The sequence below is a fragment of the Nerophis ophidion genome, linkage group LG02, assembly GCF_033978795.1.
Source record: "Nerophis ophidion isolate RoL-2023_Sa linkage group LG02, RoL_Noph_v1.0, whole genome shotgun sequence".
Taxonomy (NCBI): Eukaryota; Metazoa; Chordata; class Actinopteri; order Syngnathiformes; family Syngnathidae; genus Nerophis; species Nerophis ophidion.
In genome coordinates, this window is record NC_084612.1 from 78759658 (window position 1) to 78781600 (window position 21943).

Here is a 21943-nt window from a genome sequence, read left to right on the forward strand (position 1 = left end):
GGCCCTTTCTTCTTCAACTCTGCTTCTTTTTAAAGGGCTTTAGAACTAAAGTTGGTACTGTAAGGTATTATTGCAGTACAAATGGAACAGTAATAATACCAGTAGAAATAACAATAAATGATAAGAATGACTTCTATTATCAACATTACGATCACAATGTAATACTTTAATTGCAAAAGAAGGGGAACAGAAATAAATATATATTATATTTTAACCTTTTACATTGTTATAATAAAAATAGGCTAGATTGCTCTTACAACTTATGCTGTGCAATATACTTATTGATAAATTACCATGTGGTCAAAGAGCAACAAATACATCTCTAAAACATTTTGTGTAAAAAACCAACAACAACAAAACAATAACACTATTAAAAGAAATGAAAAAAGAAACGCCAACTAAGATAAGGTCCCACCTTTCTCAAGCATAATAGAGTAAAAAAGCAGATGCATGTGTTATTATTGAGTATTAAGGTTTCCTAAATAACAGACTCGATGTACTCTCCCAATGAACTTATGGCCAGTGGTGATAGATCATGGTATCCAGCAGGAGGAGAGATGACTGCGGATCATTCTGCTCGCCTCGCATTGAGATGAAGATTTGCCGAGCCATCCCCACGGCGTTTAGGAATTTATTATGGATGACGACTCAGCTTTCTGTTTGTTCTCCTCCTTCCATGTTGGCTTAACTCTGAGATTTAATACTCTTCAGTCTGAGCGCCACACATTTTCATTTGGGCTGACGGCGACATCCTGACCTCTGCTGGGAGTCAGAAACATGCCTGCAATAATATCCATGCAGTATTCTGACCGTAGGGCAGGAACCATTTGACACGATTACGATTGGACGATTGGATTCAGAATCCATTCTCCATTCAATTCGAGTCTTGGTTCAAACTCATTTTTCCAAGGTGTTATTTGGTGTAAGAATTGTAATGAAACTTTTTCAAAAGAGGTTACGAGGCCATCCTTACGGGGATGGCCTCAAAACGTCTTTTTAAATAGTGGATTCACGAAAAAATTGAAAATGATAATGATTATCTATGATAAAAATATTAATTCTAATAATAATACAACAATAATATACAAATATGTGTAGAGTATATATATATATATATATATATATATATATATATATATATATATATATATATATATATATATATATATATATATATATATATATATATATATATAAAGTTTGATCACATTACGCCTGTACTGGCTCACCTGCACTGGCTTCCTGTGCACTTAAGATGTGACTTTAAGGTTTTACTACTTACGTATAAAATACTACACGGTCTAGCTCCATCTTATCTTGCCGATTGTATTGTACCATATGTCCCGGCAAGAAATCTGCGTTCAAAGGACTCCGGCTTATTAGTGATTCCCAAAGCCCAAAAAAAGTCTGCGGGCTATAGAGCATTTTCCGTTCGGGCTCCAGTACTCTGGAATGCCCTCCCGGTAACAGTTCGCGATGCCACCTCAGTAGAAGCATTTAAGTCTCACCTTAAAACTAATTTGTATACTCTAGCCTTTAAATAGACTCCCTTTTTAGACCAGTTGATCTGCCGTTTCTTTTCTTTTTCTTCTATGTCCCACTCTCCCGTGTGGAGGGGGTCCGGTCCGATCCGGTGGCCATGTACTGCTCGCCTGTGTATCGGCTGGGGACATCTCTGCGCTGCTGGTCCGCCTACGCTTGGGATGGTTTCCTGCTGGGTCCGCTGTGAACGGGACTCTCGCTGCTGTCTCTTGGATCCTCTTTGGACTGGACTCTCGCGACTGTGTTGTATCCATTGTGGATTGAACTTTCACAGTATCATGTTAGACCCGCTCGACATCCATTGCTTTCCTCCTCTCTAAGGTTCTCATAGTCATCATTGTCACTGACGTCCCACTGGGTCATTATTGTCACCAATGTCCCACTGGGTGTGAGTTTTCCTTGCCCTTATGTGGGCCTACCGAGGATGTCGTGGTGGTTTGTGCAGCCCTTTGAGACACTAGTGATTTAGGGCTATATAAGTAAACATTGATTGATTGATTGATATATATATGTGTGTGTATAGATATTGCTTAATGGTTGATCCAGCAGGAAGAGGCCAGTGGAGCTAATAACGTGTATGTGCAGCTAAAGTGTATTCTTTGTGGACTTACATTTTGAGATCTGCGTGTAAAAAAGAGACTTCACGGAGGCGCGTGCATTTATTTTTAGAACTGGGCTTGTTGGCTGGAGGTTTAAAAACTGCGAGGGGAATAAAGTGAAGTGTGGATTATTAATGCATGCTGTTCAATCATAGGAGGGACAATCTGTATTATTCATGTATCCTTTGCTCTTCATCTTCTGTTTTTCTTCAACCCCCACCCCCTCCCTGCACCCCCACACAGAACGAGGTGTTCCCGGAGCCCCTGTTTACCTGGACCCGTGTGGGGGGGCGCCTCCTGGACGGCAGCACCGAGCGAGAGGGCAAGGAGCTCATCCTGGAGAGAGTGCCGGCCGAGCTCAACGGCTCCATGTACCGCTGCACGGCTCAGAACCCTTTGGGCTCCACCGACACGCACACCCGCCTCATCGTCTTTGGTACGTGGAGATCTAAGTTCAAACTACCACCAGGTCTCTTCCATTGTCCCGAGCGGGGGTCCCCTAACCTTTTCACTATACCTATATATATATATATATATATATATATATATATATATATATATATATATATATATATATATATATATATATATATATGTATATATATATATATATATATACATATATATATATATATATATATATGTATATATATATATATATATATATACATATATATATATATATATATATATATATATATATATATATATATATATATGTATATATATATATATATATATATATATATATATATGTATATATATATATATATATACATATATATATACATGTATATATATATATATATATATATGTGTATATATATAAATATATATATGTATATATATATATATATATGTATGTATATATGTATGTATATATGTATATATATATATATATATACATAAATTTTCTATATATATATATATATAGAGAAAATGGATTAGAAAGGACAGATTTAAAAAAATAATAATAATTAGGAAAAAAAAACTCTTGGATTTATTATCTTTTAAATATGGGACTTCCTGTGGGCCAGACCTTGGATGCTGGATCTTGGGCCGTGGTTTGGGCAGCCCTGGTTTAGAGCACACACACACCAGCAGATGGACTGCACGGGAATGATCTGCAACACCAAAAATGACATTACTCTACAAAACGTGTTCCATGTACTGTATCTACAGTACATGTATAATAGACCTTGGAGATTTATGCCACCACTTTTAGGAATGAATCATTAATGCAGCTGCAAGAGTGCCATTAATAAAAGATCGTGTCCCTAATTGGCTCAACAACACTCAGAGAGATGACTGTTCTCTAACGAGGGATTTAGTCCATCAATGGTGAACACATTACTGCGGATGACTGGCTGTATCTACAAGTTCTTGCTTCACATGAATTCAAACATTTACAGGGCTTTTTTTTTAAATTAACATTTTTATTCTGAATAAAAACATGGTCGCTAAAATGTAAAATGTCAAGAAAGTGTCCACAGGTCCCCTTTTTCCACCTAAGAACCTTTAAAAAAAACAAACAAAAAAAAAACAATGTTTCCACTGAAATTATTCGGGTAAAAAAGTTCCACCCAAACGAGCGAAAAAAGTTCCATTTACTTTTATATTACTATATAATAATAGGATATAAAATAACACTTGCAAATGAGACTGGGAAATGGAGGATCACAATTCAATATAAGAGCACAGTTGTCACCTCTTCAATGCGTAAAAAAATATATTTGAATTATTTACAATATATTATTAACACAGACAAAAGTACTGCAAATTATGACCAGTATCTATTCCCAGGTACAAAGAACTGGTTGCAGATATAAAAGGTACCCATCCTTAAGTGTAAGTATCTGGAAGGCGCTTATTTTACTTAGCTTTTTTATTATTATTATCATTAGAAAAAAATCTATCAAAAATGTCTAATTTTAGTCAGGACAAGTTAAGGACAGACACGGTGGACATGACTGCTGTACCAATGACTATTGTATGTTCCGGACTATAAGCTGCACCCACTAAAGTTTAAAGAACTTTTTTTTCAACACATTAGGCGCACCAGACTATAAAATGCACGTATATAAGATACTTACACAGAAATATTCTGTACATGTTATTCACAAAGATTTAATTAAAAAAAAAAAAATATATATATATATATATACATATATTAACACACACAAAGGTACTGGAAACTATTACCGGTATTGATTCCCAGGTACAAGGAATTAGTGAATCGGTTCAGATATAAAAGTATCTGTAAGATGCTTTTTTTTTACTTAGATTTATTATTATTAACATTTGGAAACATCTTTGAAAGAATGTTGAATTTTAGGCAAGACAAGGTAAGGACAGACACGCTGGATACGACTGCTGTACCAATGACTATTCTATGTTCCGGAGTATAAGACGCACCGGTATATAAGTTGCACCGACTAAAGTTTAAAGGAAAAAAACAATGTTTTCATATATTAGTCGCACCGGACTATAAGGCGCAGATATATAAGATACTTACATATAAATAATCTGTACATGTTTATTTACATACCTTAATTGTTTCCAAACAGTGTCTGTTGCGCGGCAGTAAAACGGCTGAACAAACAAAACACAAAAGTATCTTTTCATCCTTTGTGAGATGAATAAAATGTTCTCCTTTTTTTAATAAGGCTCAAGATGTTTATCAGGATTCTTCTTCCTTGTACTTGGCAAACACTTTTAAGTTTGAACAGTTTCCTGAAGTGGATCATAGTGGTATATTGTTTCATTTATTTTCTTCATCCATTCCATAATTTAGCCACCAGCGAAGAATAATCCATCGATTAGTCGCACCTCTGTATAAACTGCAGGGTTCAAAGCCTGGGGAAAAAGAAGCGGCTTACAGTCCGCAAAATACGGTAAATGTAAAAAAAGCGGAAGGTAAGTAAATCGCATTGAATCCAACGCAAAGAAAGTCTTGGTCGTAAAATTCCTGGGATGGGAAAGTAATATTTTATTTGAGTCTGTAAATGAGTTTGCTTGTTGTAATTTTTGTTTGGTTTTGTATTGTGTAGTTATATTTATATGGTAATTATTATTCTGTGACTGTAAATTGTTTGCTTATTGATGTTATTATTAGTTTTTGTATTGTGTAGTCATATTTAGATGTTTTTACTTGTAATTGTATTGAGTTTGTGGACCCCAGGAAGACTAGTGGGTAGTTGAGGCAACCAGATAATGAGGATCCTTAATAAAAATCCAATGAAATCGGGGTAGAAGTGGCTCTCATCGTTTGCCATCCACAGAGATACACCAGCATCAAATATTGATCAACACAGACTGTTGTCCACGTTTGGGAGCTATATTTGTACCGTGATAATATGAGGAAAAACATGTGTTCATTTATTTACATCCATCCACTATATTTATTTATTCTAACACATTTATATTTAGTGTCCAATTACAGTATAAACATTCAGTATTATTTCATTTCATTGTTGAAATAGCACAGTGGATAAAATACCCCCCCCCCCCCCCACCCACACACACACACACACACATACACAAATGTAAATACTATTGAGAACCTGATCATCTTTACTCACTTAACTGTAAGTGTGAAGATTGTTTCCGGATTATAGAGCGCACTAGCATATACTGTAAGCCACACCCACTAGAATATAAAAGAAAATAAAAAGTTTCCAAACATGAGCCGCACCAGACAATGAGTTGCAGATGTATATGTTGGGAAATGAATTATTGGGAAATGAATTATTTACAGAGAACAATTTAAAACTAAATTGTATTTACATATCATAATAATTTCCAAACATTTCTTGTAACACACGGCTGATCAAACAGACCAGAATTCATGGTCATGGAGCCACTAGCTGCGCCAGCTAGCTCTCCAATCAGCTAAACAGACTCAAAAACTCCACGGTGACCTTTTGGTGAATTTGCTGAGGAATTTGTCAAACTGCAACAATATAAACAGAATGCCATTGTAAGTTAATAATACTAACACAGACATGGGTTAGCATATCGGGTAATGCTAACGACGCCAGCTTCATTACATTATGCTAGCATGTACAAATCTGCCTGGAAACTCTCCAATGGACATCACACATGGGACGCCTTAGCAAGTAAGAATGGTTTTAGTTATATTGTAAAACTTACAAACGTGGCTTGGAGTGATGAACGAAGAATCCTTTCGAGCAGAAACGCTGCGGACGGTTTAACTTCTGGTTTAAGGCATCAAAACGGGAAGAACCTTCTCAACCCGCAACTTGTCCAAAAGATGGCGCTGTTGCACAAACAATAACAATAACACACCTTTTCAGTGTCTTTGCTCCAGTTGAATGAAAACTACTAAACACAAAACATTTCGACCTTTAGCGATGAAAGATCCCTAAATTAGCCGCAGGGTTCAAGGTTTACAGTTTGGGATTTACGTTACTAGCTTTACTCCAAATTGGAAATCTACTGAAATGAGATGTTCTTATTCAAAAGGGGATAGCAGCTCCATTCTATGTGTCATACTTCATCATTTTGCGATATTGCCATATTTTTGCTGGAAGGATTTAGTAGAGAACATCGACCATAAAGTTTGCAACTTTCGGTGCAAAGAGAAAAGCCTTGCCTGTACCGGAAGTCGCAGACGATGACATCACATGTTTGATGGCTCCTCACATACAGTATTCACATTGTTTTTGATGGGAGCCTCCAAAAAAAAGTGCTATTCGTACCAAGAAAATGTCCTCATTAATTTGAGCGAGGATGAAAGATTCATGTTTGAGGATATTAAGAGCGACAGACTAGAAAAAAAACAAAAAAACGTGATTGCTTTGGGACGGATTCCGATGTTTTTAGACACATTTACTAGGTTAATTCTGGGAAATCCTTTATCTTTCTATTGTGTTGCTAGTGTTTTAGTGAGTTAAATAGTACCTGATAGTCGGAGGTGTACGTCCACGGGTGTTTTGACGCCAGAGTCTCAGGGAAGTCGACGGCAGCTGCATGGACGGCACAAGCTCAGCTTTTATCTGGTAAGAACTGACTTTTTAACCACAATTTTCTCACTGAAACCTGCTGGTTGACATGTGGTCGGGATCCATGTCCTCTTGACCACGTTCTGATCCATAGTAAAGTTTCAGCTCCAGGAATTTTAAACAAGGAATCACCGTGTGTTTGTGTGGCTAAAGGCTAAAGCTTCCCAAGTCCATCTTTCTACTGTGACTTCTCCAATATTAATTGAACAAATTGCAAAAGATTCAGCAACACAGATGTCCAAAATACTGTGTAATTATGCCATTAAAGCAGACGACTTTTAGCTGTGTGTGTGTGCAGCGCTCATACTTCCTAAAAAGGTGTGACGTCCTGTGTACACGTCATTATTACACGACATTTCCAAGACCAAACTCCCAGGAAATTTAAAATTGCAATTTAGTCAACTAAAGCGGGCGTATTGGCATGTGTTGCAATGTTAATATTTCATCATTGATATATAAACTATCAGACTGCGTGGTGGCTAGTAGTGGCTTTCAGTAGGCCCATCCATCCATCCATCCATCCATCATCTTCCGCTTATCCGAGGTCGGGTCGCGGGGGCAACAGCCTAAGCAGGGAAACCCAGACTTCCCTCTCCCCAGCCACTTCGTCTAGCTCTTCCCGGGGGATCCCGAGGCGTTCCCAGGCCAGCCGGGAGACATAGTCTTCCCAACGTGTCCTGGGTCTTCCCCGTGGCCTCCTACCGGTTGGACGTGCCCTAAACACCTCCCTGGGGAGGCGTTCGGGTGGCATCCTGACCAGATGCCCGAACCACCTCATCTGGCTCCTCTCGATGTGAAGGAGCAGCGGCTTTACTTTGAGTTCCTCCCGGATGACAGAGCTTCTCACCCTATCTCTAAGGGAGAGCCCCGCCACACGGCGGAGGAAACTCATTTCGGCCGCTTGTACCCGTGATCTTATCCTTTCGGTCATGACCCAAAGTTCATGACCATAGGTGAGGATGGGAACGTAGATCGACCGGTAAATTGAGAGCTTTACCTTCCGGCTCAGCTCCTTCTTCACCACAACGGACCGGTACAACGTCCGCATTACTGAAGACGCCGCACCGATCCGCCTGTCGATCTCACGATCCACTCTTCCCTCACTCGTGAACAAGACTCCTAGGTACTTGAACTCCTCCACTTGGGGCAGGGTCTCCTCCCCAACCCGGAGATGGCACTCCACCCTTTTCCGGGCGAGAACCATGGACTCGGACTTGGAGGTGCTGATTCTCATTCCGGTCGCTTCACACTCGGCTGCGAACCGATCCAGCGAGAGCTGAAGATCCCGGTCAGATGAAGCCATCAGGACCACATCATCTGCAAAAAGCAGAGACCTAATCCTGCGGTTACCAAACCGGAACCCCTCAACGCCTTGACTGCGCCTAGAAATTCTGTCCTTAAAAGTTATGAACAGAATCGGTGACAAAGGACAGCCTTGGCGGAGTCCAACCCTCACTGGAAATGTGTTCGACTTACTGCCGGCAATGCGGACCAAGCTCTGGCACTGATCGTACAGGGAACGGACCGCCACAATAAGACAGTCCGATACCCTTTCAGTAGGCCTTTAAAGATAATAGAGTAGATATCTTGACTAGCTACCATGTTACTACCATAGGAAATAAGACACTAATAGTCCCTGACAGCTCACCTTTTAAAGGAGAAATGACAGCTCAACAGAGATGTTACCTTGGGACGAGTTCAGCGAGGAGGAACCCCAACCTCTACTTAGCACCCTGGTGCACCCCGAGGTGTCATCTGTCCTCCCCACCTTGGAGATGACTCCCTCTGTTGCCCGGGGCGAGTGAATTGTGATCGGGTGACCTTGGCGCCATCCCTCTTTCGCAGCTTTGAGATGCACTACTTCAAGAAGAAGAATCACGGGCGTAGTTGTGGTAGTGCAAGGTGGTGTCCGTGGTCACACAGCCAGGAAGTGACTCCTCACAAGGACAAGGGGCCGTGTGCTTACCGTTATACGCCTCCTAGGGACAGAATGGACAGGATAGCACTTTATTGTCATCGTGCCTAAAAAGCACAAGAACATTACCAACACTCAAGCTGGTTTGCCCGTTTGAAAACAGACATACCGTATTTTTATGGACTTGAAATCATTTTTTGCCTCAAAACTCAACAGTGGGCCTTATAGTCGGGTGCGCCTAATGTACGGAATAATTCTGGTTTTGCTTACCAACCTCGAAGCTATTTGATTTGGTACATAGTGTAATGATAACTGTGACAAGTAGATGGCAGTCAAACATAAGAGATATGTGTAGACTGCACTATGATGGCAATTTGACTCAAGTAAACAACACCAACATGTTATATGTACCATTGAAAATATAGAACAGTACACACAGCGCTCAAGAATCTATCAAACTGCCACACCACTTCAACATAGGAGTATTATTGTGGTGTGTGTATAAGGTAAGACATTTTATCTGGCATTTTATTTCGCTACGTTATGTAAAAGCAACTTTTTTTGGTACCTGCCGATCTGTATTTGGGATCAGCATAAATCCTGAAAAATTGCGCGTCTCCGCCTTTGTAGTCCATGTCGACAATGTAGTCGGTAATCTTCTTCTTTTTCTCGATCTTCTTGTTATGTGACATTCATTCTCCACTGTTGCCATTTCTAATATAAAGTAGTGTAAAGTTATTACTTTTATCCGTCAGTAAACTAACCATGAAAACACTAAAACATACCAGTCTAGTGAGTTGACATTATTCACCCAAGGAACTTTAGTTATCAGAGAGTTCAGGTGTGACGGTTTTTCATGGGACACATTTCGGGTGCTGTTGTTGTTTCAGGATGAGGAGATGCTGCTCCGCTATTGATTGAATTAAAGCCTGAATGTAATTAAAACAGTTAACGCCATCTTTTGACACTTCTTCCACTCCCGTCCTTGCATGCTACACCGCAACAACAAAGATGACGGGGAGAAGATGCTGTCAAAGTGGAGGCACATAAAAAAGACTTTCCACAAAACGACACATTCTTAAGCGACTGTCAGAAAGCCACTTGAAGATGATGTGTAAAACATCACCTATGCAACATGTTGAGCAAAGAAGCATCATTACATGTTATGTAGACCACAAGGAAGTCTTTTACATTTAGAAAAAAAAATACATTAATTATATGACTCTTTTAATGCTCCCTATAATCCGTGGCTGTTTACATAGGAAAAAATATTTGAAAAATAATAGACCAATGGTGTTGAAAATTCAGTACATTGTACTGTAGCGACCCATCAGCTAGAGTTGCTCCAGACTGGGGCGGGGCTCGGTCTGGGGCCAGGAAAAACAAAGCTAAATACACATACACATGTTAAAGTTCAAGAAGACAGGACAAGACAAGGCAAGCAGGACAGATGTGGAGAGGGAGGGAGTGTGACCGCCTTCGCCGAGACCCAAGGGTCACATTTCAATCGATGCGGTGCGGATTTTTGGTACCTGGGAATCGACACTGATACTTAGCAATAGCAATTTCCAGTACTTCTGTGTATGTTCATGTATTAATATTTTTTGTTTTATTCATATCCTTTGACATTGAGCTTACTGTGTGTCTTGATATCTGTAAGGATGTCTAACGTTAGCCTCATGGATCAGTACCAGTGTGGGTTATTGAGGGTGCCATTGGTGTAGCAGTGTGGGTTATTGATGATGCCAGTGGTGTACCAGTGTGGGTTATTGAGGGTGCCATTGGTGTAGCAGTGTGGGTTATTGAGGGTGCCAGTGGTGTACCAGTGTGGGTTATTGATGATGCCAGTGGTGTACCAGTGTGGGTTATTGAGGATGCCAATGAAGTACCAGTGTGGGTTATTGAGGGTGCCATTGGTGTAGCAGTGTGGGTTATTGTGGGTGCCATTGGTGTACCAGTGTGGGTTATTGAGGATGCCAGTGTTGTACCAGTGTGGGTTATTGAGGATGCCAGTGTTGTACCAGTGTGGGTTATTGAGGATGCCAATGAAGTAGCAGTGTGGGTTATTGTGGGTGCCATTGGTGTACCAGTGTGGGTTATTAAGGGTGCCATTGGAGTACCAGTGTGGGTTATTGAGGATGCCAATGAAGTAGCAGTGTGGGTTATTGTGGGTGCCATTGGTGTACCAGTGTGGGTTATTGAGGGTGCCCTTGGAGTACCAGTGTGGGTTATTGAGGATGCCAATGAAGTAGCAGTGTGGGTTATTGTGGGTGGCATTGGTGTACCAGTGTGGGTTATTAAGGGTGCCATTGGAGTACCAGTGTGGGTTATTGAGGATGCTATTGGAGTACCAGTGTGGGTTATTGATGATGCCAATGAAGTAGCAGTGTGGGTTATTGTGGGTGCCATTGGTGTACCAGTGTGGGTTATTGAGGGTGCCATTGGAGTACCAGTGTGGGTTATTGATGATGCCAGTGGTGTACCAGTGTGGGTTATTGAGGGTGCCATTGGTGTAGCAGTGTGGGTTATTGAGGGTGCCAGTGGTGTACCAGTGTGGGTTATTGATGATGCCAGTGGTGTACCAGTGTGGGTTATTGAGGATGCCAATGAAGTACCAGTGTGGGTTATTGAGGGTGCCATTGGTGTAGCAGTGTGGGTTATTGTGGGTGCCATTGGTGTACCAGTGTGGGTTATTGAGGATGCCAGTGTTGTACCAGTGTGGGTTATTGAGGATGCCAATGAAGTAGCAGTGTGGGTTATTGTGGGTGCCATTGGTGTACCAGTGTGGGTTATTAAGGGTGCCATTGGAGTACCAGTGTGGGTTATTGAGGATGCCAATGAAGTAGCAGTGTGGGTTATTGTGGGTGCCATTGGTGTACCAGTGTGGGTTATTGAGGGTGCCCTTGGAGTACCAGTGTGGGTTATTGAGGATGCCAATGAAGTAGCAGTATGGGTTATTGTGGGTGGCATTGGTGTACCAGTGTGGGTTATTAAGGGTGCCATTGGAGTACCAGTGTGGGTTATTGAGGATGCCATTGGAGTACCAGTGTGGGTTATTGATGATGCCAATGAAGTAGCAGTGTGGGTTATTGTGGGTGCCATTGGTGTACCAGTGTGGGTTATTGAGGGTGCCATTGGAGTACCAGTGTGGGTTATTGATGATGCCAGTGGTGTACCAGTGTGGGTTATTGATGATGCCAATTAATTACCAGTGTGGGTTATTGTGGGTGCCATTGGTGCAGCAGTGTGGGTTATTAAGGGTGCCATTGGAGTACCAGTGTGGGTTATTGATGATGCCAATGAACTACCAGTGTGGGTTATTGTGGGTGCCATTGGTGTACCAGTGTGGGTTATTAGGGATGCCATTGGAGTACCAGTGTGGGTTATTGAGGATGCCAATAGAGTACCAGTGTGGGTTATTGAGGGTGCCATTGGTGTACCAGTGTGGGTTATTAAGGGTTCCATCGGAGTACCAGTGTGGGTTATTGAGGATGCCATTGGTGTACCAGTGTGGGTTATTGAGGGTGCCATTGGAGTACCAGTGTGGGTTATTGATGATGCCAATGAAGTACCCGTGTGGGTTATTATGGTTGCCATTGGTGTACCAGTGTGGGTTATTAAGGGTGCCATTGGAGTACCAGTGTGGGTTATTGAGGATGCCAATAGAGTACCAGTGTGGGTTATTGAGGGTGCCATTGGTGTACCAGTGTGGGTTATTAAGGGTGCCATTGGAGTACCAGTGTGGGTTATTGAGGATGCCAATGAAGTAGCAGTGTGGGTTATTGTGGGTGGCATTGGTGTACCAGTGTGGGTTATTGTGGGTGGCATTGGTTTACCAGTGTGGGTTACTAAGGGTGCCATTGGAGTACCAGTGTGGGTTATTGAGGAGGCCATTGGAGTACCAGTGTGGGTTATTGATGATGCCAATGAAGTAGCAGTGTGGGTTATTGTGGGTGCCATTGGTGTACCAGTGTGGGTTATTGAGGGTGCCATTGGAGTACCAGTGTGGGTTATTGATGATGCCAGTGGTGTACCAGTGTGGGTTATTGATGATGTCAATTAAGTACCAGAGTGGGTTATTGTGGGTGCCATTGGTGCAGCAGTGTGGGTTATTAATGATTCCATTGAAGTAGCAGTGTGGGTTATTGATGATGCCAATGAACTACCAGTGTGGGTTATTGTGGGTGCCATTGGTGTACCAGTGTGGGTTATTAAGGGTGCCATTGGAGTACCAGTGTGGGTTATTGAGGATGCCAATAGAGTACCAGTGGGGTTATTGAGGGTGCCATTGGTGTACCAGTGTGGGTTATTAAGGGTTCCATTGGAGTACCAGTGTGGGTTATTGAGGATGCCATTGGTGTACCAGTGTGGGTTATTGAGGGTGCCATTGGAGTACCAGTGTGGGTTATTGATGTTGCCAATGAAGTACCAGTATGGGTTATTGTGGTTGCCATTGGTGTACCAGTGTGGGTTATTAAGGGTGCCATTGGAGTACCAGTGTGGGTTATTGAGGATGCCAATAGAGTACCAGTGTGGGTTATTGAGGGTGCCATTGGTGTACCAGTGTGGGTTATTAAGGGTGCCATTGGAGTACCAGTGGGGGTTATTGAGGATGCCATTGGTGTAGCAGTGTGGGTTATTAAGGGTGCCATTGGAGTACCAGTGTGGGTTATTGATGATGCCAGTGGTGTACCAGTGTGGGTTATTGATGATGCCAATGAAGTACCAGTGTGGGTTATTGTGGGTGCCATTGGTGTACCAGTGTGGGTTATTAAGGGTGCCATTGGAGTACCAGTGTGGGTTATTGAGGATGCCAATAGAGTACCAGTGTGGGTTATTGAGGGTGCTATTGGTGTATCAGTGTGGGTTATTAAGGGTGCCATTGGAGTACCAGTGTGGGTTATTGAGGATGCCAATAGAGTACCAGTGTGGGTTATTGATGATGCCAGTGGTGTACCAGTGTGGGTTATTGATGATGCCAATGAAGTACCAGTGTGGGTTATTAAGGGTGCCATTGGAGTACCAGTGTGGGTTATTGATGATGCCAGTGGTGTACCAGTGTGGGTTATTGATGATGCCAATGAAGTACCAGTGTGGGTTATTGTGGGTGCCATTGGTGTACCAGTGTGGGTTATTAAGGGTGCCATTGGAGTACCAGTGTGGGTTATTGAGGATGCCAATAGAGTACCAGTGTGGGTTATTGAGGGTGCTATTGGTGTATCAGTGTGGGTTATTAAGGGTGCCATTGGAGTACCAGTGTGGGTTATTGAGGATGCCAATAGAGTACCAGTGTGGGTTATTGATGATGCCAGTGGTGTACCAGTGTGGGTTATTGATGATGCCAATGAAGTACCAGTGTGGGTTATTGTGGGTGCCATTGGTGTACCAGTGTGGGTTATTAAGGGTGCCATTGGAGTACCAGTGTGGGTTATTGATGATGCCAGTGGTGTACCAGTGTGGGTTATTGATGATGCCAATGAAGTACCAGTGTGGGTTATTGTGGGTGCCATTGGTGTACCAGTGTGGGTTATTGATGATGCCAATAGAGTACCAGTGTGGGTTATTGTGGGTGCCATTGGTGTAGCAGTGTGGGTTATTAAGGGTGCCATTGGAGTACCAGTGTGGGTTATTAAGGGTGCCAGTGTTGTACCAGTGTGGGTTATTGAGGATGCTAGTCAGCACAAAGCTGCCAACCATTCTAACCTTTTGTCTTCTTTTGTTCTCGTCCCGACAGAAAACCCGAGCATGATGAAAAACACGCAGAGCCAGAACAGTAAGTATTCCCAGCACGCCGATGACGAAGCTTTGATTGGTTGTGAGCGCTAACGAGGCCTCACTGAACTGCCTCTCTTTGACTTTGACACCTCAGAACTGCACCCGCTGACAGGAAGTGTGCGCCTCACAAAGCTTATACCTTGCGGCGCTGGTTATGTCATGTCAGGAATCCATCTTGGCCCCTGTGCTCGCCGTGATGAACCCAACACTGCCACCGCCGCCCAAGTGTCGGATTATGATGCGGTCCCGTTGCCGTGCAGATGGCACTTTTTCCCTTTTCCGTTTCGGCTTCCATCGTTATTGTTCGGTGTTGCTGGGCCCTGCATGCATGGTCAATAGGAACTTCCTCCTGGGTCGGAATCACAATCACATATACTTTATTAATGGGGGGGGGGGGGCTCATCTGTCGAAGCCTGGGCCCCTGGAGAGGGGGTCCAGACTGAGGCCAAGGGAAACAAACACAGACATGTCTTCATACAGCTAAAGAAAAAAAAAATACAAAAACTTATATAGTGGTGGTCAAAAGTGTAGGTACACTTGTAAAGAACATCCTGTCATGGCTGTCTTGACTTTACAATCATTTCTTATTTCATTGTGATGTAGTGATTGGAGCAAATACTTGTTGCTCACAAAAAATATTCATGCAGTTTGCTTTTTTTATGAATTTATTATGGCTCTACTGAAAATGTTAGCTTCGTCAAAAGTATACGTACAGCAATGTTAATATTTGCTTACATGTCCCTTGGCAAGTTTACCTGCAATAAGTCACTTTTGCTAGCCATCCACAAGCTTCTGTGCACATTTTTCACCACAAAATTGCGGCAGTTCAGCTAAATGTGTTGCTTTTCTGACATGGACTTGTTTCTTCAGCATTGTCCACACCTTTAAGTCAGGACTTTGGAAAGGCCATTGTAAAACCTTCATTCTAGCCTGATTTAGTTTGGGGTCATTGTCCTGTTGGAACACCCAACTGTGCCCAAGACCCCCCCAACCTCCCCCCCGATGACTTTAGCTTGTCCTGAAGAAATGTCCCAAGTTTTCAGAGCTATTATTTACTTGTCAGTCATTGACTTTACTCCATCATCTTAACTTTAGCCTGAAGATTTATATTTGGTCTATTGTAGTTTAAAACATCTTCACATTTAGACAATAACTATTCAAGTTAGATATTTGGGTTTTCCCCGTGTAGAAAACTTTGTTTAAAGATTCTGTTTTATCCCGAGGATGCTAATTCAGGAATTCCATGTTGACCCATTCTTATTTTCAGAATAAAATGTTTGTTTCTAGCTTCAACGTCTGGATGTACAAATCTTACTTTGTGATGTCTTATCAAGTAAAAGTGACTCCCTGCTTGGATGGATCAGTTCACTAGTTTTTACTATTTTTTTTCTAAATCTACGTAGTCTTTTATCTTACATTTTGTCATCTTTTGTTTGCAGTCCAATAATACTGTGCATAAAAACATTGAAATAGTGGAACATTTCACCCTAAACACATCAAAGACACAAATGACTTGTTCAGTATGCAAAGTGGACCTTGTTTGTCTTGCTGGTTGTCTTTGACGTGGGAGCATTTCAAGTCAGTGGATATCTCCTTACATGGTCCAGGTTTTCCCAAAGCGCTTTGCATCCCTAGATGTGATTAGACTTACATTGGTCACATCTAGTCTTGGACTTAGATTGGTCAGATCTAGTCTTGGAATTATATTGGTCACATCTAGTCTTAGACTTAGATTGGTCACATCTATTCTTAGACCTAGATTGGTCAAATCTAGTCTTAGATTTAGATTGGTCTGATCTAGTTTTAGACTTAGATTGGTCACATCTAGTCTTAGATTTAGATTGATTACATCTAGTCTTAGATTTAGATTGGTCACATCTAGTCTTAGACTTAGATTGGTCACATCTAGTCTTAGATTTAGATTGGTCTGATCTAGTTTTAGACTTAGATTGGTCACATCTAGTCTTAGATTTAGATTGGTCACATCTAGTCTTAGATTTGGATTGGTCACATCTAGTCTTAGACTTAGATTGGTCACATCTAGTCTTGGAATTATATTGGTCACATCTAGTCTTAGACTTAGATTGGTCACATCTATTCTTAGACCTAGATTGGTCACATCTAGTCTTAGATTTAGATTGGTCTGATCTAGTTTTAGACTTAGATTGGTCACATCTAGTCTTAGATTTAGATTGGTCACATCTAGTCTTAGAGTTAGATTAGTCACATCTAGTCCAGCGGCTGGTGCCAAAACCCCAATTATTAATACACCAAAACCAGGAGGATGTGCCTGGGGAAGGGTGGTTCTGCCCTATGGTAGTGAGACGAACAAGAGTTTTGATGCAAACAAACAATCCTAACCTTCAAAGCCGAGCACAGTGGTTGAAGTGTAATTCCCCCTGGTTAGCATTGAGGTATTGTGTGGCAGAACCATGGCTGTGGACCATCCTTGCCCAGTAATACAGTACAGTAATAATAACAACCCAGCAGGCACAAGATATTGAAACAACGTTGAGATCTTGTTGAATTATGTCCTGGCATTGAGCAACTCCAATACAACGTTGAAACAACATCCTTCCTAACGACGTTCAATCAATGTTGGATTGTGACATGGATTTGACCATTGAATGTTGGTCATTTCCCAACCAATATTCTACAACACAAATACAACATTGAAACAACATGCTTTTTGACAAGGTTTATTCAAGGTCAGGTTGTGACATTGATTTGACATTGAAATGTGATCATTTCCCAACCAACAACGTGGATCCAACATTAGACATCAACCATTTTGCAACCTTGTTTCAAAGTCAGTTTCAAAGGACTTGTGTCAAGGTTGCATCCATGCCTTGTGCCTGCTCGAGAGACCAAAGACCTGCTGCCAGACTTCCACAAGCGTGGCGATGATGATGTGTAAATATTGTTTGTTCAATAAGCGCGTCTTAACAATGCAAATGCAAGTGTAAGCGATGCAAAACACTCCTAAGCTGTCATGTAATAAGGCAGCGCTTGATGAAGAGGCAAATGCATTTTAATGGAGCCACTGCATAAACCCTTTTGCACAAGTGTGACGGCCACGTTAGTTCCAGTGCATCGTGGGAACAGTTTACCCAGCAGATGGCGAGCGCATGTGTCGGAACGACAGGAGTTGGGTTGGGGGGGGCGGGGTTGGGGGTGTTCGACTTCGCTCCTTCTCTCGCGCCTCGCTTGAAATACTGTAGTTGTTTTTGCCTCCACCCTCTCTGTCCTTTATTTGCTCCTACTTCCTGTTGCCGGCCCCACCAGCTGCGTCACACATTGCAAACATGCAAACATGCAAGCATGCAAATATGCAAATATGCAAACATGCAAACATGCAAACATGCAAACATGCAAACATGCAAATATGCAAACATGCAAACATACAAACATGCAAATATGCAAACATGCAAACATGCAAATATGCAAACATGCAAATATGCAAATATGCAAACATGCAAATATGCAAATATGCAAATATGCAAACATGCAAACATGTAAACATGCAAACATGTAAACATGCAAACATGCAAACATACAAACATGCAAATATGCAAACATGCAAACATGTAAACATGCAAACATGCAAATATGCAAACATGCAAACATGCAAATATGCAAACATGCAAACATGTAAACATGTAAACATGCAAACATGCAAATATGCAAACTTGCAAACATGCAAATATGCAAACATGCAAACATGTAAACATGCAAACATGTAAACATGCAAACATGCAAACATGTAAACATGCAAACTTGTAAACATGCAAACATGTAAACATGCAAACATGCAAACATTCAAATATGCAAACATGCAAACATGTAAACATGCAAACATGTAAACATGCAAACATGCAAATATGCAAACATGCAAATATGCAAACATGCAAACATGTAAACATGCAAACATGTAAACATGCAAACATGTAAACATGCAAATATGCAAACATGCAAACATGTAAACATGCAAACATGTAAACATGCAAACATGTAAACATGTAAACATTCAAACATGCAAACATGCAAACATGCAAACATGCAAACATGCAAATATGCAAACATGCAAACAGGCAAACATGTAAACATGCAAACATGCAAATATGCAAACATGCAAATATGCAAATATGCAAACATGCAAACATGCAAACATGCAAATATGCAAACATGCAAACATGCAAACATGTAAACATGCAAACATGCAAATATGCAAACATGCAAACATGCAAACATGTAAACATGCAAACATGCGAATATGCGAACATGCAAATATGAAAACATGCAAACATGCAAATATGCAAACATGCAAACATGCAAATATACAAACATGCAAACATGCAAATATGCAAACATGCAAACATGCAAATATGCAAATATGCAAACATGCAAACATGCAAACATGCAAATATGCAAACATGCAAACATGCAAACATGTAAACATGCAAACATGTAAACATGCAAACATGCAAATATGCAAACATGCAAACATGCAAACATGTAAACATGCAAACATGCAAATATGCAAACATGCGAACATGCAAATATGCAAACATGCAAACATGTAAACATGGAAACATGGAAACATGCAAATATGCAAACATGCAAATATGCAAACATGCAAACATGTAAACATGGAAACATGCCACAATGAGCGCAGGAGCGCCTGTGTCACAGCAAGGGCGGAATTGGGTCTTCACGGGGCACGCACACACACACACACACACACTCACACACACAAGTCGCACATACTGGTTGAATTGGCGTGCAAGGAGGCCCGGGAGGTGAAAGCGTACCTGGCCCCTCGACCAGCGACTCAATACAGGTCTGGTCTGGTGATGACCTCCAGAGTTTTTAAGGCTTCCTGCAGTGGGCTTCATGTCAGGCCCGTGTGAGGACACCACTTGTCTTGTCAGAGTACTGCATGGAAATCAGCATAGTATGGACATCTTTCAATATTAGGGCCCAAAACATAGCAAAAATATCAATTAAAAACATGATGCTAACGACTTAAAGGACCCATATGGTCCACATGGTCCTGCTGACTTTATCTGGCCCAGATCTTTGGCTCTCACTGGGTCGGTTCATAACCAAGTGTGAGGTGACTGGGATGAAAATCAGCACCTCCAAGTCTGAGTCCATGGTTCTCGCCCAGAAAAGGTTTCAGTGCCATCTCTGGGTCGTGGAAGAGATCCTGCCCCAAGTGGAGGAGTTCCAACTATCGCATAGTCCTGCTCACGAGGGGATCGTGAGACCGACAGGCGGGTCAGTGCAGTGTCTGCATTGATGTGAACCCTGTATCGATCCAACGTGGTGAAGAAGAGGCTGAGCCGGAAGGCAAAGCTCTCAATTTAGCGGTCGACGTCCATATGTTCATGAGCTGTGGGTTGTGACGGACAGGACAAGATCACGGAACAAAATGAGTTTCCTACTTTGGGTGCCAGGACTCTCCTGGTCATTCAGGACAAGCTAAGACTAAAGCCACCACTCCACATGGAGAGGAGCCAGGTGAGGGGGTTTGGGCATCTGGTCAACAAGCCCGCTGGATGCCTCGGGATCCCCCAATAGGAGCTGAACATAGTGGCTGAGGAGAGGGTGGTCTGGACTTTTCTGCTTAGGTTGCTGCCCTCGCGACTCAACCTTAGATAAGCGGAGAACGATGGATAGATAGCACCCAGATGAATGAAATTTCACTAACTAAGTTCTCTCTATGGATTTTTTGCTCCTGAAAATGAAACTGGCAGTCATTTCCTAATCAATCAATCAATCAATGTTTATTTATATAGCCCCAAATCACAAAGGTCTCAAAGGACTGCACAAATCATTACGACTACAACATCCTCGGAAGAACCCACAAAAGGGCAAGGAAAACTCACACCCAGTGGGCAGGGAGAATTCACATCCAGTGGGACGCCAGTGACAATGCTGACTATGAGAAACCTTGGAGAGGACCTCAGATGTGGGCAACCCCCCCCCCTCTAGGGGACCGAAAGCAATGGATGTCGAGCGGGTCTAACATGATACTGTGAAAGTTCAATCCATAGTGGCTCCAAGACAGCAGCGAGAGTCCCGTCCACAGGAAACCATCTCAAGCGGATCAGCAGCGTAGAGATGTCCCCAACCGATACAGGCGAGCGGTCCATCCTGGGTCCCGACGAGCGGTCCATCCTGGGTCTCGACTCTGGACAGCCAGTACTTCATCCATGGTCATCGGACCGGACCCCCTCCACAAGGGAGGGGGGGACATAGGAGAAAGAAAAGAAGCGGCAGATCAACTGGTCTAAAAAGGAGGTCTATTTAAAGGCTAGAGTATACAGATGAGTTTTAAGGTGAGACTTAAATGCTTCTAAGTTTTAAAGTAATCTGTAGATGAATAACTACTTGGAACGCCCCCACTTCCATCGCCAGACCTGACATGTTGCCCCCACTTGCTGTGTGGCCATCTACAGAACTGCAGCTCATTTCAAATTATAAATTGAATGGAATGATCTTTTTGTCGCCCCGGTCCATGATTACTTCAAAACAGATATGGCTAACATTACGAGAGAACAATCATCTGTGTGTATATGTTATTGCATTTTGGACAAGCATTGCTTCTTTGCAAGTTGGCTCTGATTCAAGTTCTGAGTCGGAGATTTTACATTCGGATTCTCCCAACGCAGAAGCTGAAAAAGGTCTTAATCTTCCCCCAAACACAAATTTCAACCGTACTGTTTTTAGCCTGTAGCTGGGGCGAGGGAGGCCAATCCTGACTGAGCGGTGCAGCTCGGGCGCTTTTCAACATTTCCGCAAGCATCAGTAGAAGAGGATGCAAAATAGAATAGTACTGTAGCAGTTGACCTTCTTTTTCTCAGTTTTTTTCCCCCTCAGTTTTACCGCATGTTCTGACTCAGTCTTTCTCTGCTTATGGTTTTCCTGACTTTCGAGATCACATTCGTCTTGAATCTTCTATGATTTGTTGTCATTCCAAAAGGCCAAAGCACTTTTCTCTTCAAAATGAGAATAATTGAAACGATCACCTGGAAAAGGGTGGAGTGCCTTCTCCGGGTTGGGGAGGAGACCCTGCCCCAAGT

General features: G+C 42.0%; 1 protein-coding gene across 2 annotated transcripts in view; it reads left to right on the forward strand.

Annotated features, from left to right (window-relative positions):
• The window catches only part of igsf21a (immunoglobin superfamily, member 21a), a 419808-nt gene that overhangs the window by 388330 nt on the left and 9535 nt on the right, over nt 1-21943 (forward strand). For both annotated transcript variants that reach the window (XM_061892205.1, XM_061892206.1), the window contains exons 8-9: nt 2385-2577; nt 14815-14853. In XM_061892205.1, coding sequence (XP_061748189.1) covers nt 2385-2577; nt 14815-14853 — 232 coding nt within the window. The remainder of the gene's footprint in view (nt 1-2384; nt 2578-14814; nt 14854-21943) is intronic.